This window comes from Emydura macquarii, unplaced genomic scaffold (genome assembly GCF_026122565.2).
Source record: "Emydura macquarii macquarii isolate MOO-44397 ecotype Brisbane River unplaced genomic scaffold, CSIRO-AGI_Emac_v2 contig_1253, whole genome shotgun sequence".
NCBI classification, from domain to species: Eukaryota; Metazoa; Chordata; order Testudines; family Chelidae; genus Emydura; species Emydura macquarii.
The window spans coordinates 76639725-76657761 of record NW_027131390.1 but is presented as its reverse complement, the minus strand read 5'-3'; the positions used below and the strand labels follow the sequence as shown (position 1 = coordinate 76657761).

The 18037-nt window shown below is 41.0% G+C and overlaps 1 protein-coding gene across 6 annotated transcripts in view; it reads right to left on the bottom strand.

The window, feature by feature from the left end:
• Window positions 1-18037, bottom strand: part of LRP2 (LDL receptor related protein 2) — a 163331-nt gene that overhangs the window by 62734 nt on the left and 82560 nt on the right. For all 6 annotated transcript variants that reach the window (XM_067549286.1, XM_067549290.1, XM_067549288.1 and 3 more), the window contains 9 exons: window positions 17137-17280; window positions 16034-16143; window positions 13878-14055; window positions 12687-12900; window positions 10729-10968; window positions 9988-10176; window positions 7836-8756; window positions 6308-6473; window positions 4675-4833 (listed from right to left, as the gene is read on the bottom strand). In XM_067549286.1, coding sequence (XP_067405387.1) covers window positions 4675-4833; window positions 6308-6473; window positions 7836-8756; window positions 9988-10176; window positions 10729-10968; window positions 12687-12900; window positions 13878-14055; window positions 16034-16143; window positions 17137-17280 — 2321 coding nt within the window. The remainder of the gene's footprint in view (window positions 1-4674; window positions 4834-6307; window positions 6474-7835; window positions 8757-9987; window positions 10177-10728; window positions 10969-12686; window positions 12901-13877; window positions 14056-16033; window positions 16144-17136; window positions 17281-18037) is intronic.

Sequence of the window (18037 nt, the reverse complement as noted above, 5' to 3'; positions counted from 1 at the left end):
GAGGAAACTTTGATTCCCACTCCATAAATAGTTACCCAGATGCCTCGCATGTCAGCTTGCCTGCAGCAAGTTAGAGGTCTTAAAGCCATGGCATTTGGATAGAATGAGATGATCCGGGAATGCCCATTTATGCCACAACCATCCAAAGGAGTGTAAAGATTTGAACAAAACGATGGAATACAAATAGGGACCACACATCTCAAGGAACCTCCAGTTACAGGTAAGTAACCATCTCTCCTTCTTCGAGTGATGGTCCCTATATGTATTCCAAATGCAGGTGAGTATCAAGCAGTGATCAGCTCGGAGATGGATGTGAGGATGCAAGAGGTATCGCCATCTGCAGGATGTCACAGCCCATGACCGCGTCTTCTGCCTCTCCCTGAGTAACGGCATAATGGGCAGTGAAGGAATGTATGGAACACCAGGTCACTGCCTGGCAGATGTTGTGCCGGGAGGCAGAGGTGGTTGCATTCACCTGCATGGAGTGTGCTGTAATCCAGCTGGGTTGGCGGTGTGTTAAAAAGGAAATAGCACTCTTGAATACATGTAGAAACCCACTTCAAGATGTGTGGGAGGAGAGGAGTTGGCCCTGGGACCTGTCCACAATGGCCACGAATGGCTTGGAGAGACATGGGTTTTGTTGAGGTAGAATGAAAGTGTGCGGCAGACGTCAAGTGAGTGCAGGGTCCTGTCCACAGGAGTGGCATGTGGCTTAGTGGGGAAGACCCAGAGGTGAATTGACTGGTTGAGGTGACAGACCACCTTCGGGAGAAATTTGGGGTGAAGATGTACGAAAACCTTGTCTTTATGAAAGACCATATAAGGAAAGTCAGCCATCTTGGCCACCAATTCACTGACCCATCGAGCAGAAGTGACAGCCATGAGGAAAATTACCTTCATGGATAGGTGGGAGAGGGAGCACGTGGCCAGGGGCCTGAAGGGGAGGATCTAGTATGGGTGGAGAGCACAAGATTGAGGTCCCAGGGATGTGCGGGTCTGAGTACTGGCAGGAAGTTGTTCAGCAGCCCCTTCAGGAAGTGGGTGGTGATGAGGTGGGAAAACACCAAGCGGCCGTCCACCTGAAGGAAGGCACTAAGCACCACCAGGTGGATCTGGACTGAACTAAGGGTGAGACCTGAGGTCTTAAGTTCCAGGAGATAATCCAGGGTGGTAGGGATGGAGAAGGCATTAAGGGGGAGGTGATAGTGCTGAGCCCAGGAGGTTAAACATTGCTTGTGTGGAGTCTCAACTATTGTGCTTAAGGACGTGTCACACTGGCATTGAACAGGTGTTGTCCATGCATGAGCCCCATCCAAAAACTAGGCCATGAAGCACAGAGGGCCTGGTTTGGGATATCGGACTTTGCTTCGGTCCTAGATAAGAAGGTCCAGCAGTGCAGGGAGGTAGAGTGAGGGTCGGGTGGAGAGCCTGAGGAGGTCTGCATACCAGAACTAACGGGGCTATTAATATGATTTTGGCTCAGTCCCATTGGATCTTCCAGAGGACCTGGGAAAGGAGGTACACTCCGTGGAGTAACATGGTGGTGGATACACCAGTTCCAGAGTCAGATGACCTCTGCAAAGAGCGACAGGGACTTGGTGCCCCCTCTGCCTATTGATGTAGACCACTGCAGTCATATTGTTGGAGAGGAGCATGATGGGCATGGAGAAGAGTCAGGAACATGCAGCAGGTCAACCAGACTGCCCACAGCTCCAAGACATTGATGTGCATGTGGGCCTTAGGTTGAGTCCAACCCCCCTGGTTAGCATGCCTGTTCAGGTGAGCACCCCAACCAGCAAGGGAAGCGTTTGTGGTGAGGCTAGTAGTTGGGACAGGGGTGGTGAAGGGAGTGCTAATGAGCACCTTGGAAGGGTCAGCCCATCAGCCGAGGGAGGCAAGAAGTGACTGCAGGACAAGTAACGTGGCATGCAGGCGAGCGTTGTAGGGTCGAAAGACCAACAGGAGGCATAACTGGAGACTGTGCATGTGTAGGCAGGCATGTGGCATCACATAGGTGCAGGCTGCCATATGCCCAAGGAGGCAGAGGCAATGGCGCACCGTGGTGCATGAATTGCGGTGTAAGGCACCATGAGGGCCATCAGGGTGGCGAAGTGGTCTGCTGGGAGAAAGGCCTGAACCACCATGGACTCAAAGCACATGTCGATTAAATGGATCATCTGCATTGGGATGAGTACCAATTTCTCCTTACTGATACAGACACCTAGAGCAGTGAGGAGGGAATGGAGAGTGTGGACGGTGGACATAATCTCAGTAAGCGAGGGCGCAACCAGAAGTCAGTCATTCAGAGAGGGAACGCAATGTGCCCCAGACACCTCAGTGGTCACCACGACCGTGAATACTTTCATGAAGACCCTTGGGGCCATCGCGATGCTGAAGGAGAGAAGTCTGAACTGGTAGTGGTTGTTGCCCACACAAAAGCAAAGAAATTAGCAGTGACCTGGGTGGATGTCAATGTGAAAGTACACATCCTTCATGTCGAGAGCAGCAAACCAGGCTTCCTGGGGAGGGAATGATCAAGGTAAGCATCACTATAGAAACTTGGTCTTTCTGATTAAGATGTTGAGGAGGCTGATACCAAGTATAGGGTGGAGCCCTCCGCCCTTTATTGAGATGAGAAAGTACAGGGAGTAGAATGCTCTGCCAATGGGGTCGAGCACCGGTTCTAATGTGCCTTCATGAGGAGGGCATCCACCTCTGAGAAGGCGTCAGAGTGAGAGGAAGCATCCAGTGACGGGGGAGCCGTCAGCATGGGTGGTCCATGGACGAAGGTTGGTTAGGGCCCCTGCACCAGGAGAAGCGATGTGTTCGCCAGAGTAAGGGGTTCCGGTACCGTGAGCAATGGAGAAGGTGGATAGGATAGGTCCAGGTGTGCCAGGGGAAGGAGGGATTCAACACACCCAGGAGTCGAGGGGATGTCTCTAGGACCACCGTGCAGCGCGGAGTGTGGAGATGCTGGCTGCACTGGGAGCGCATGCCCTTGAGAGCAGTCCCAGCGTATGACTGGTGTGTCAGGCGGTGGTACTGACATGCCTTTCTTCCTCTTAGCACAGCTTGGGGAGGAAACGCTGTGCTTGGCAGCCGTCCATGACAGGGACTTGCTGTGATGCCCATGAGCACATTTGTGCTTGGGCTTGTCCTGCACCGATGGTACTGCCGGATCCAGGGTGTAGGATGTGCTAGGCGAGGCACTCACTGCTGGTGAAGGGCGGGGCACCACCAGGTCCGACGGTGTCACCTAGGATTGTGCGCGTGGTCAGAGAGCCTCCTCCATGAGGAACTGACAATGGCATGCGGGGTGGGGAGCCTGATGAAGAGCACCTGTGAGGAGAAAAGCCCAGCAAACACTCCTTCATGGAGGGAAGGCAAAGGAGAAAGGGTTTAAACCCTGGGTTTTACACCATTTGCTCATTAACTGTATTAATCGTTGCCTTACGAATGGGATGCTTGCTTTTGCCTTTTTGAGGCTAGAATCTCTGGAGCTTGCAAGACTTATCCCTGGGCAGGCTGTGAGGGGTTTTCCTATCTGTGAGAATCCTCATGCTGCTGGCTGAACACTCCACTCCATGGTGGAATCACAGGGGCTGAGACCACACAGATGTCCAATGCAAAGCCCCATCCCCAAGCAGTGCAAGGGTCAGTTGCTTACAGCTGCAGGGCCTAGCTCGCTTTCTCCAGCCTCATGCCCTGGCAGACTGAGGGTTGGCAGCTGGGAATGGCATGGCGCATCCTCTGAATCTCCTGAAAAGCCATGTACAGCACCTCTTGGACTTGGTTCAGTGCCTGTTAGGGTTTCTCTGCTGTTATGAGGGAGGGCAGAGGCAGCCTGAGGAAAAGATGCTCTACTGGGGAACCTAGAAAATTAGAGCCTCAATGTTCCAGTGACTCCTCATCTCAGGAGAGCCAGAGAGACCCAGAAGCTGAAATGGAGTCACTACACAGCATTCAAAAAATTAAACTTATTAAACAAAGTGGCTTGGAGAGACTGAACCACCAACTTGTTCTGCAGCGAGAGGCAGAAATTCTGGTGGCCTGAGCTGAAGGGCGGGGCTTAGTCTTGGCGCGTCCAACAACAACACTGGACCATCTCCAAATGCCACAGGTGAGAGACATTCCCATTAGTGATGAGTGAGGAGAGAAGCTGTGCAGAAGCAGTGTATAGATCAGAGAAGGTGCTAAAACACTGCATTAAGAATAAGACAAATGAGCTGGCAATAGATAAAAACACCACAAAGCATAAAGTTATAAATTTAGCTCCATGTGAATTTCAGGAAACCCAGTAATTACTAACATACATTATTCTTGAAATCTCAGATAAATTTCTAGGATTTGTTAGTTAATCAATCAAAACTCCAAGGAAGTCATGGGAGTTTTGACTGAGTAATGGTGGCAGAATTTAGCCCCTACAGTTTTGTTTACCTGGTATAAGACAGAAGCAACCATGTGGTTAACCAATTACAGTACCATGTGCTTACTGGTTACTTTTCACAATGGAATTTAAAAGGTCTTAAATGATGATTAGTGCTCCATAACATAAAATGGTACCAAATGTATCGGAAGTGATGAAAAAGAGGGGGGAAATCTGAGCTCTGAAAGTGAATTATAATTATAAATTACTTTAAAAAATCCTACCACAGACGAGACACAGATACATACAGATTTGCATCAGCCCAGTAAAGCTGCTGTTCCTCATAGTCCAGGGTAAGTCCATTTGGCCACACCAAATTGGTGCTTACAATAGGTATTCTGAAGTTTCCTCCAAGTGTAGCTCGTTCTATCTTAGCATTGGCACTCCAGTCAGTCCAGTACATGTACCTATCAATGTGACAATTGCAAAGTTATCTCTTTGTGAAACAAAGTCCACAGAACTCAATTTTGTCTTAAGATACATCCATCCTGGTCTCTCCTACTGAAGGCAAGAGTGAGCTGGAAATATATATGCGAGGGAAGAACTGTCTCCACTGATTAGGACCCTAATTCTGCAATAGCAAGGACTCCTGCACCCACGTGGAGCCCCACTGCATTGGGACTCAGGAGATCGGAATTCAATTCCCTGCTTCTTGTGTGACCTTGGGAAAGTCACTTAATTTCTCTACCTCACAGGGCTGCGGTGAGGATAAATTCATGAATTCTTGTGAGGCACTCAGATAGTATGGTGGTGGGAATCACTATAGGAATCTAAATAGATGATTTCCTTGGTGTGTCAACTAATCCTAGGGATGTGCTACTCTCAGAAAAGGCTGATTTTCAGCAGCCACCACCTGTTCCTCTGTTTAGCTCAGATGAGTGGTGGACAGATGCCTTCCCATTATCTTCTCTGTCTAGTTTGATCAATATCTGGTGCTGGATGCCTCTCCTTCCTGCTGGTACAAAGATGTTACTGCACCTAACCAGAGTGGCTAGCATTCACGATCAGCTGGAGGAGACACCTGTGGACCCCCTGATTCCATCTGCAAAGCACTGTCTCATATTGCCTGCATATATCTAAAAATACCTCTTGCACATTCTGGTGCATTGGCCAGGAAAAGTGACACGGAACTCTGTGCAATTCCCATATTGTACCCTCAAACTGTTATCTTAAAGCACACACATTTCCAAATTTACATAATTTTTGCTTCTCCTCTATTTCTCTTCTAAAAATAGTATGGCTCACACTGTAACCCCACTGTTTACCTGGGAATTCCCTTGCTTTGATCTTTTTGAAATTTAGTTGACAAAATCACTATCAAAGAAGATCTATATATAAATTTAATCTGATTTGTATACTGTACCCAGAAAACTACAAACAAAGAATATCAAAGTTGCAAAGTCAAACACTCAAAAGTTAGGAAATACCAAAATTAAGGATCCTCCTGCAACCTTAATTCTGACCCCTCCACTTCCTCCTCCACACTGCATGGGCACCAGCATAGGAGTGCATAGGAGCTCTCACTTCTGGCACCACAGCAGCCAGAAGCAGCATTTGCAAGGAAAGTCCTGCACAGTCCTGCAGTCCTACATGCATGCCCAGCACAGACAAAATCTTCAGGGATATGGCTGCTAAACTCTTAACAAATCTCTATTAAGCATGTGCAAACTCAGATTTTTCAAAAGCTAAATGTGGACAGTTTTTCACAGGAACAGCAAAACAAAAAAAACCACATTGGTGACAGCAGGGTGATCTCTCTGCCAAATGGGTCTAACAATGGGAAGTGTCATGCACCCTTACTTACCAGCCGTGCTACCAGTCCCCCCTATCATAAAAATACAATTTTAAGGAAAACTGTTGAAGAAAAAGAGCAACACATACCCTCTGCAAGGATCTAGCACAATAGCTCTGGGACGTGGAACACGGGCAACCACTGTGCGATTAGATCCATCCACAGCCATTGAGCTGATAGTCTGGTTCAAATAGTCACTGTAATAAACTCTGCCACTGATCCAGTCAAAAGCTATGCCATCTGGAGTTCCCAAATCTTAAGGCACGCATGAAAACACAAAAGGAGAACATCTCTTCATTACAGCTTTCTGACACACTGCCATACACTTCACCAAATCAATCACCGTCCTAATGGGCCAAATCCTGAAGTACTTACCCAGTTAAAGTCCCAGTGACATCAGTGGGAATATGCCTAACTAAAAATCTAAGAAACAGGGCCTTGTAAGGGTATGCTGCCGGGGGGTGGGGTGGGGTGGGGTGGGGGGGTGTCTGTCAATGGACAAGGAGCCCTCCCTCTCAGTCACTTGTGTGGCCTACATAAGGGCAAGATGAAGTGCAGTCTCTATCCTCCAGGAAGTGCAGGGACTCCTCCCTCACTACTCTGGGAGTGCACAGTGCTCCAAGGGAGGCAGAGAAGGGCTGGGAAGAGGCAGAGACATTGCCCTGCCTTCTCTCCGTACCCGCCTTAGAGTGGGACCAAGGCAGTTGGGGCAGTCAGCTGAGCCCTGGAAAGGGTAGAGCAGCAGACAGGATTCCAAGACAGAATCCCTCCTTGAGCTCCCCTAGGGGAGATCCAGTGGCAGCCCCACCCCTTCCCTAACACTGGGCTGTGCTGGAAAAGCACAGTTGAGACCCCACTAAGGACCTGAGGAATTTGCCCAATACGAACAAACAATTTAACTCAGCAACTATGATTAGTAGCTCTGCTTTCTCAAAACACCCTGTAGCCTTTTTCAAGCTTTCTCCCCTCTCCATGTCTTCTTCTACCCCACCCTCTATGCACTGAATGCCCTCTTTGAGCTGATCTGCAAGGTCACACCCCCTCCTACAATGAAATCTCTACTGAAGACCCACTTCTCTTGTGAAACCTACAAGAACCCAGTTGACCAGTAATGCCAAGGCTGACAGGAAACTGCAGATTGCAGTAATTAAAAAAAAAGTAAAAAACCAAAACATTGTGTTACCCAATACTGTATTTCCAAGACATGGCCAAATACCACCTTGACCACTCTGCTTGCATGATAGACCCAGCTAACCTTTCATCTATCTATTTTGTCCTTTGATTTTGTACGTTCTTTGGGGCAGGGACTGTGCCTTCTCATACTTTGGTTCAGTGCCCATTACATTATAGGCATTACTGGAAACAAACAATAATAATACTAACTAGTCTGATACTTTCATAGTTTGTGTGAGTACTGATAAAGATGAAGTGAGAACCTGAAAGGAGGAAAAGAACTAAGCAGAAATGTCAACAGAAGCTTTCAATAGAATATCTTAATTCAACAGTCTATCTTAATCATTAGCATAAACACACTGTGACTATTCAACTAATGATCAGGTGCTATAATCTTATCTTGTTAATATCCAGTTAGTTTGGATCAAGTTTAATGGCATTTACCTGACGCAACTACCGTTGGAGTGCCAGTTCCCGAGTATATATTAATGTAACTGATTCTTCCTGTCCCAGCTGGAGAACTTTGTGTAAAATATATTCTGTTGTTCATGCTGTCATAATCTAGAGCCACTGCAGTTCTTAACACATTAACTGTGCGGAATGGGGGGCTGTGATTCTCGGGATCTAGGTGTATACTTCTAAGCGCATTCTCAAGGGCAAAAATCAAGTAATTATCTGTTGAAATGGAACATCTTTTGCCCTCACTTTCTAGTGTGCCAAAGGCACACCCACATTTGGGTGTCTGCAGATCAGGCAAGGCAAAACACAAATGGGAACAACCTCCATTGTTCTCCAAACAAGGATTGTTGTTGATACTGAGGGGAGACCGTGGTTGAAAACGGCTGTCATAAATGGTAACATCTCTTAGCCAATTAATATTGTCTCGAATAACTGTTGGCTGTTCAGTGTTGCCTGGCTCTTTGCTGGCTTGGAAGACTTTTTTCAGGTTCCTGTCCACCCAGATCATAGAATTTTCAAAGATGGTGATGCCATATGGTGTTGGGTAGCGACTACCATAGCGAACAATTTCTACTTCACCCCCATCAGGCTGAATTCTTGCGATCATATCTAAAGAATCATCAACCCAATAAACATAGCCATTGCTGTGGTCTACTGCCAAGCCACGTGGTGTGACAATGCCTTCGGACACAAGCACTGTTCTGTTGGTGCAGTCAAGAAATGCACGTTCAATCTTTGGATTCTGTCCATAATCTGCCCAAAAGAGGTATCTGTTTTTTGGGTCTACTACTATATGTCTTGGCATATCCACTGTGGTTTTAATCAGAACACGGCGGTAAGTAGTGTTTAAACGCAAAACTTCTATAAAAGTCTCTGTCAGGAAAGCATTTGTAAAATAAAGGTTTCCTGTATTTAAAAAAAAACAAAACAAAACAAAATATGTTAACATAAAATTAATTCAAAACCAAAGAAACACAAGCTGATACCTTCAAATGGTGATCATAGAATTAATCATAAAATGATGATAAGCAAAGATCCAAGTAGATAGTCAGTTAGGGTTTTTGCTTCCTCAGAAAGAACTTCAAAAATAGATGCTCAGAATTTGTCCCACTCATATAGGTCATCGTCATGGTTTCGTATAACAATATCTATTTAGTTCATCAAAGGTCCTGTTTTATTACATTACTTCAAATCAATGTTAACATTTTTCCTTAGAATTTTATTTGAAACTAAAGACGCTATGGCTACATATACTGCACTGGTGGCAGCGTGTAGTACATGCCACAGTGAAAAGCATACCATGACCACCCTGAGGTATGTAACTACACATGCCAGTGAAAGGCTGTGGCAAAAGAATGGTGCAGTGTAGACAGACGTGGAAGGAATTATACCAAAGAGACCAAAAAAAAAATATGCACTTGACAATAATCTCTTGTTTAGTGATAAATGAATAAAAAGATTTATAAAAAGTTGGTATTTGCATTAATTATAACTTGCTGTTTTATTTAACTTGTAATATTAATTGGAAAGTATTTTGGAATTGGAAAGGTCTTAAATTTACAGTTTAGAGCCAAATTCTGTCTTCTGCTTTGTTCAGTCAACTCTTACTGTAATAAATGGGACTGCTGCAAAACTATCTGAAGGAAGAGTATGGGCCTTATTTTTTATCTACATGATATTAAATAGTATACTATTCTTGTCATCTTTTCTCTCTGGTACATATACATAACTATTAATAATAGGTATAGTGACATACATAACAGCTACTTAAGAATGATGAAGGCAGAGAAGAAAGGAAGATAAAAGACATAAGAAATCCCTATGATGACAGGACCAGTCACAGTTCATTTGCTTTGCTTAATATTGCATTTTGTGCCTAGATCCCACAATGACAGATGGTGGATTTGATAGATTAGATGGAAAGATGCTTTACCTGTATCAGTTAAAAGAGCCCCGCACACATTTCTTTCATTTTAAAATCACTCTGCATATACAGCACTAGCTAAAAGCATATATGCTTTCCCTCTTAAATGTTTCCATGAATATCTTTTTCTATAAAACTAATTATTAGTCTAAGTCTAGAAGATATAAAAAGAAAACTTTATTATAAATTCAGCTATGCAGCAGTTCTGCTTACCTGCTATCCAATCTATTGCAATGCCACGGATTCCATTTCGTCCTATTCCATTTGTAATAACATTTCTAAAATAAGAACCATCAGGTTTAATTTTACGTATTGCATTCTGAGAAGAAACAGTGCTGCTGAAGTCACACCAGTAAATGAAACCAGAAGACATGTGTACATCCACATGAAGTGCATTTCGTCCTGAAACATTTTTTAAAAGCCATCAATTAATTATTTTTAATATAAAGTATTTTATTTAGAATTTGTGAGTTGTGTTATTTGCAACTGAGAAGTGAATTGAGGTTTACACTCTCATGGCATAAAATCTACCATCAATTTATATTGCCATTGTACTCTTTATATGTAAACATTCAGATAACTGGCTTCTCTGTTAATCATTAGAGTATTGTATATGTTATGGCTCTGTTGTGCAATATTTAAAATAGTGCATGAGAATATTAAACTAATAAAGTTTAATTATTACTGTGTGCTAAAATTAAACTTACAAACTGCATCTGCAAAAAGAGGTTGTCTTCTGAAAATGAATGCCTTTATGTGGAGATCAGTATATGCCACTGAATTGTATATGTTCCTTACCTCCATGGCATGATGCCTAGCAATATTATAATTCAGTATATTAGTCTCGTTGTCACCAGATGTCAGATAAGCAATCACCAGAGCATTACAAATCTTTAACAGAAAACGACATTAGGCGTAAAGAGATTTTGTTCATCTACTACAATCTTCACATACCTCTTCCTGCCAATGGCACCATGGCTTCAGAGTGATCAGATGTCTCTAAGCTAAATCCTTTAATTGCGGACAGCATGGAAACAATTACAAAGGAACTGTATGGGGAACAGGTCCTGTTATCAGGATTTAGCTGGAAGCCAGTGGTACAGGCACAGGAAAAGAGTCCACCAGGCACAGGCAGGCAAAGCTGCTGACAAACTCCTATATTGTTACTGCAGCCATTTGAGGATCCAGCAGAATCTGTTTCAGAAAAAACAGATCCATGTAAAATCTCAATAATGTACCTGTTCTTTATAAACTCTCATTGTTCTAGAATAAAATGTGTATACGCCAAAAGCTTATCAGGAAAATGACTAATAACAATAAGCAGCTAGCAACAACAAGAATCTTAATCATTTTGAACTGTGGCAAATAAACGTTAATAATAAAATAATCAGCTGAACTCCTCTCACCTAAGATTAAGAGATCTTCAATAGAGCAGATTTTTTCAGGATCAGATATGACTCTCATATAAATTTGAAGTAAACTGGCTAGTGGAATTCCAGAATGAATTATTCAGTTAAAGTTACAGCTGTAAAACTTCTGTAAAAACAGATGTGACAGCAATATCCTAACTGGATTATTACACAATTATTAGAGCTGGGAAATGCCTCGGATGATTGTCCTCAAAGAACTACATTTACTTTGCAAATATTCATACCCCTTTTGTGTTCTATTTCTGAGACTATTCAAGCAAATGAGGTTATATCCAGGAACATTCATGAAAACAGAATTTTACATGAATATTAGAACATTCAGAGAAACTGAATTTTGAACTAGAAATACAAGTATTTCCACCTAAACTTACTTCGATAAATTGTGCTCTTTCAGTCAGGAAACAATGACAACATCATCTGACCAATGTTTCTTATGAAAATTAACCCCATGGATTGCATTTCATATTTCAATATCAAATAATCCAGTGAAAGGCTGAGATTTATTCACAAAAATTACGAGGTGAATAATTTTGAAAAAGGAACATACCAGAGAAAACTGCTCATGGACAATTTGCAAACAGGAAAGAATGCTAAAATTCACAGCAAAATATTATTCACTGTGAATTAATCAGTTAGTTCTACAAATTACTTGAGGACATTTAAGCACAGAAATGAATACATTCACTAGAAATAAGCACAACATCAAAACTAGAGCATAACCCCCTTGGACATTGTGGAAGTTCAGATCTCAACTATGCATGTGAGAACTCTCTCTACAATCAGTTAGAACTCCCTGCTCCCCCAGAAAACGTCAACACAGCCTGTGTTAGTACAGAGCAGTGAAAGTTAATGTACTTGAATTATTTCCATACTACACTACTAGAAATCATACTGAAGTAAAAACTAACAAAAATAACTCCAAACAACATTCATACATTTTAAGGCCAGAAAGAAACATTATGATCATCTCATCTGAGCTCCAATAACTATCTTGAAACTCTTAAGATAGAGATACCTACAGGGGGACTGTAGGAATATTTGAAAATGCAATAACATTAATTTATCCCAGAACTACAAATACACAATAACTCTAAAATGTTATGTTAAAGACATATATAAATCCTACTGTACATCCCATGATTAAGTTCATGTTATATGAACATGCCATCAAAGCTGGCAAGCCTAAAATTAGCCCTACCACTTTGTTTTGGTTCAAAGGAATCTCTTGTAGAGCATGATTCTTATATACTTCAACATCTGCCTGAAAAGAAATGAGCAGACAAATACTGGAGAGCTGAAGAATAATGCAGTACATTTCTATGGACCTGCATAATGTGTAAGGTTGCTCTCAGAAACCCAAACCACCACCTGCATGCCGTCTTGTCGGCAAATAAAAAATGTTTCATATTATTGTATTGAAGCTAGATTTTTCAAAATTAGGACTTCCTGATATTGCCTCTTTAATTTTTAGCAAATACTCACTGTCTCTATAATACACTCGTAGGCACTTCAGTCTTGGAACATTGTCTCTCAGCACCACTTTGTTCGCACCAGTGGACTTGTCAACCCGCTCAATAACCTCATAATCTCGATCAGTATAGTACAGAAAGGAATCATAGACAGCAATTCCCCACGGGTGAGAGAGATGAAGAACCAGGGTCACACGATTCGTACCATCCACACTGCCTTTTTCAATCTAAAAGATCAGTAAGAATGTCATTAGAATTTTATACATGCTGATAAGCTCTTTCTGTGAACAGGAACCTTACATATTTTCCACTGGTTTTGGGCGAGAGTTGTTTTTTGAGAACTAATTTTTTTCTTTCCATTAAAATTTTACAAATATGTCATTTTTCAAAACAGCTAATGACAATCTAAAATAAAAGCCACTTTGGAAAGAAGAAAAAAGTATATTTATATAAGAGCAAAGTTAGTGTTAGTAAAAATATTATTCATTCATGGTTCATCTAGACACAAGTATTTTCATCTACTTTATTTATTTATTTATTTTTAAATAGGCTATCTGCTAGGATACACTTTGTTCACTAAGACTGGCAGAATGGAGTGAATAGTTCACACCTTTTCTCCTGCAAGCTTTGATGTCACTCATTGAAAACCTGTTCTAACTAATGCCATCATAGACCTCAAAGGTACACTAATGATGGTTATGAATCAGAAAGACATGTTCCTGCTCACACTGAGAGATTCCTCTGGACTCAGCCTGACCAATGGCAGCATATATGAACAGGGTATAGGGGCCATTAAGGGGTCAGTTGTCCATTAGTCAAAAATCACTGGAGAAAACATTATGGCTTTTTTAATGTTATGGAACATGTGCATGCATATTCTTCCATATGGTCACTAGATAAATACTTTATTTGGTAAACAAAGACTACTATATCTTCCCCATACTCAAGTGCTGTGTCAGTATTCATGGAGGGAGAAACACAAAAGGCAGTTAGGCATTCCACTCTCATTGAAATACAAAAAGCAAGATTCATTCCAGTCCAGCAATTACTTTATACTGTATGAATCAATCATATCTGGCCCAATCCTGCAACTCTTAGTCACATGACTAGTCTCACTTAAAGCAACTGAACTACTCAGGCGAGTTATGGCTGCACAGATAATGGACACACAGATAATACAGCAACAATATAAAAATATTCATACCATTCCCGTGCTTGTGACAGCCCAGTACAACTTCTGTTCCTTAATGTCAATGGTAATAAACTCTACATGGTCAAGGTTACCAGTGAAGAGGGTTTTTATATCTGACCCATCCATGTTTGCACTGGCAATCTTTGCTGGGACCCCGCTGTCAGTTCCTTGGTCTGTCCAGTACAGCTTCCTGTAATATATGTTATCACAGCCATTACAGAAGCAGGTAAGAGTCTAAGGCCCCAGTTCACCAAAGCATTTAAGAATGTGCTAAAGTCTATTGCTTTACTCAGCAAAGTACTCATCTGAGTATGGCTGGACTGCTGAATCAGGTCTATATGACCAAAATATCTCACCTGATAGGAACATTGTCCTGTTAAAAATAGGTTAAGAAAACATATTTCCTTTCCAGTAGTGTGACCCCAGAATTGAGAAGAGTGTTACCGCAGAACTTGACCAAGCTAATTGCAGCCATATTGTGTGAATTCAGCCACCATTAATTAATAAAATAGAACACCACATAGTTAAGGGTTAATTTGAACAAGCAGGGCTTTTGGAGATAAAGTCAAACACTAACTGAAGACTTGCAGTTTTTGCTAATCAGAATAAGAAAAGGGGGAAAAATCAACAAATTATAAAACTTTAAAAAAAAAAAAAAAAAAAAGTAAATAAAAACCTTAAGTTTGGGTGCTTTGAATATAAAAGCTTATTATGGGTAAAATTGTTAAACATATATTATTAACAAATAGTTTATTAAAATTTAAAAGAATAACGACCCAATAAAAATCACTATAAATTATATATTTTATCAAAATTAGTATTAAAAAAATCTAAATAATAAAGGGTACTTTAAAGCAGTTCTCTAAAACTATCCTGACACCCTAGCCCCTGGCAAGGAAGCAACCGGCCATTGTTGACCTGCTGCTAATTACTCAATACCATCTCAAATTTTAGGTAACTATTTAAAATGTCCTAAACCTATTGTTTATGTCTATGTGTGCCTAAATCTAATAAATAGTAGTGTTAAATAAAAGCACACTTATTTGCATTAATCTTTTATCAGCCAAAAGTGCTGTGTTCCCATTAATTTATTCCTAACACTGCCTAAAGTAAAACAGTCAAGTTACCACTGCTTTGGATTTTAAGACCCCAGATAAGAGTACCACTCACAACATCTTAAATGAGTAAAACTCATATAATTTTAAGAATCTAATAGAACTGGGGGGGCTGAGGGAGATGCTAATTTCCATTTTGCAGAGGAGTCTGAGATTTCAAAATTGGGTTTAGTTCCAATTAGGAATGAAAGCCAAATATTTCTAAATTTTTCACAAAATGGAATTACCGTTTTCCACCCCACCCTACCAGGAGTCCTGGCTAAGGAACAATGAATCTGGGAGCTCTGAAACCTGCCTGGATTCCAGCAGAATTTTGATGAAATCAATACAGTCCTGCAGAACATTTCCATTTTGACAAACCAGTAAATTCTGATGGAAAAATGTTTGTTAAAAATGTTTCTAATTTACTTTTCAGTGTTTATCTGGGTTTTTTTTTCATATTTTGCTATGCTTGATCAGTAAAAAAAAAAAAAAAAAACCAAACAAACAAACAAAAAAACTTTTACCCAAAGATATTATCTTACTATCTGTAATATGGACTAATGTGCAGAGTTGCCATTTTGGGTATGGGAGGTAAAATCACATTTAACACTGTGGTAGTTAAAAGACGTGAGTTAACATGTTTTCTAATACATTGCCTTTTCCCATTATGGACAGGGCCTCAGACTGGGTTGACATTTACACTGGGTTGACATTTTGAAGGTCTTCTTTGTAGTCAAAATAGCTTGATATTTAATTTTTTTTAAATGAAAACTTGAATTCTGGAACACAAGTATGTGACAATTTAAAAACAATCTATAATTATGCAACAATTTATGCAATCATGTAGTTTGTTGTATTGTACATTAACCTCTAACTATGGCTTGAAAAGACTAATCTGATTCAACCCAAATATATTTTTAAAAAACTAACTCTATATATGCCAATTTTATGCCACCACCATCACACAAACCCTAAAAATGAGTCGAGAAAAAGAATAATTGAGAAAGTATTCACTATACCAAGCTGGAAACTAAAGAATATGTAAAGATAAATGCTATTTTGGAAACTCACCCTCGTGCTGGATCAACAGCCAAACCAATTGGCACTCCAGCTCCAGTAGAGGTACCATCATTGGCAATCAGAGTTTTTCTGTACCTTACTTCACCATGTAGCTTCAGTACCTACAAAAACGTTTAACACAATTAGGGTATGCAATGTGAAATTGACAGTATAATTACAAACTAAAACCTGGGCAGCATGAACCCACACAGGTCCAAACTGAAGAAAAAGTTAACACAAGCACCATGAAGACAAAGCACTGAGTACTGTACTCCTCTAATGCATTCTCTCCTCTGACAAGTACTCCTCGAACAAGTTCCCTGTGATGCTTAATGTAGCGAGGGTAACTCCAAATTATTCCTGTTCAGAAAAATCACTAATCCGTACTAAACTGTTTCCATGCTTCAGTATAAGACTGAAGATATTAAATGAGGTTCAGGTTGATTATATGCTGCTATACAAAATATTTCTTTTTAACCTGTTTAAAATTAGCTGTCTTTTAATTTAATCCCATGTCCTCTTTTTATATTCTGGGACAGAGAAATCCCTGGCCATCCATACATTATATCCCTCTTGCTCCTCTCCTTTCCACACTTGATAACTTTGGTCTTTTTATCCTTTATATACTTTCAGGCTGCTAGCCTCTAGGGGGCCACAATACACCAAACCGTACCTCAGCATTTGGGACCTGAACTTTCTCCCTTTGCAGCCAATGATAAAACTCGCAGAGAATTTGGACCTCAGACTTTAATGCAGAACTGTAATACATCATTCCACTCTGGTGTTCTGAGGATTTATCAGTGTCAAACAACATCAGAGAGAGCTTACCGATTTGAAGAAAAAACAGATCTGTGCACAGGTTAATAGGTACTCCCATGAAGTATTGCTTTTAAAATCACACTGGCTGTATACTTATGTCCATATTCGAGTTTGATTTTTTAGGCAACTAAATTTTGCATTTTTCCCTTGTTTTTTGGCCTTGATACTCAGTTTTAAAATACAGCTACTTTCAAGTGTTTTTCCCCAGAATGCCTCACTGCTTTGGAGCTATATGTATGACCCCTGAAAGAAAAATTCAGGCTTTCACCCTTATATTGTATTTATCAAATACATACCTCAATTGACTGTGTGCCAGGGTTACTGTAATACAGGTTTGCAGATATCCAGTCTAAAGCCAAGCCAATAGGAGCACCAATAACAGCTGCTGGAGCAAATACTGTCCTGTTAGTTCCATCTGACTTCACCCTGTGAATTTCACCCTTGGAAAAAAAGTGAGAAAATGTCGAGGGCAATGTCACAAAGAAAATATCATCTTACTTCCTCTTCACAAGCACTTACCTTACATGATACTAATTTGCTTTAGGAAAAAGCACATCCAACACAACTAGTAGAATTTATATGCATATGTACAATATACAGAAGAGCTATAAAATATTATTTTAAATCATAAAAGCTATGTTATATAAAGAAACATTACTACTCTCTACCCTGACTGGAGGATATAAAATTGTTATGCACAGAATAGGTTTGCAGAAACCTGGGTGAGGGGGAAAGAGGGAGGGCAAAAAAATCAAGAAAAAAGAAATGTTCATGACTTTCACTTGCAGGGGGAAGTTTAAGCAAATCCCTACATGGATGGAAAGTAAGAATAATATGAATAATTTGCTGTACAACATAGCTCATAAGAACTCCTTGGTTGACACCAAGCTCCTCCCGGATTTAGCACAGCATACAATTAAAAAGGGAGTTTCCATGGCCTAACTTGCTTGTTGCTGAATCAGCAGACTCCTTGCTAAATCCATATCAGTGGCTTCCACAGACTTTTAAATAAGCTTCCACACTGCAAAAGCTGGAAAATATTTTTTGTTGACCTTAGAGAACAAACGCTTTTATTAGCTCAGCAGGAGCAATCATTAAAGGGGCACCATCAATTTCTAATGTAGTCACTTTTTAAAAATCAGGCATAGCTAGTTTCAGAACATTATACCTCCCTAGAGCCCCCTGCAAACTGTTGTG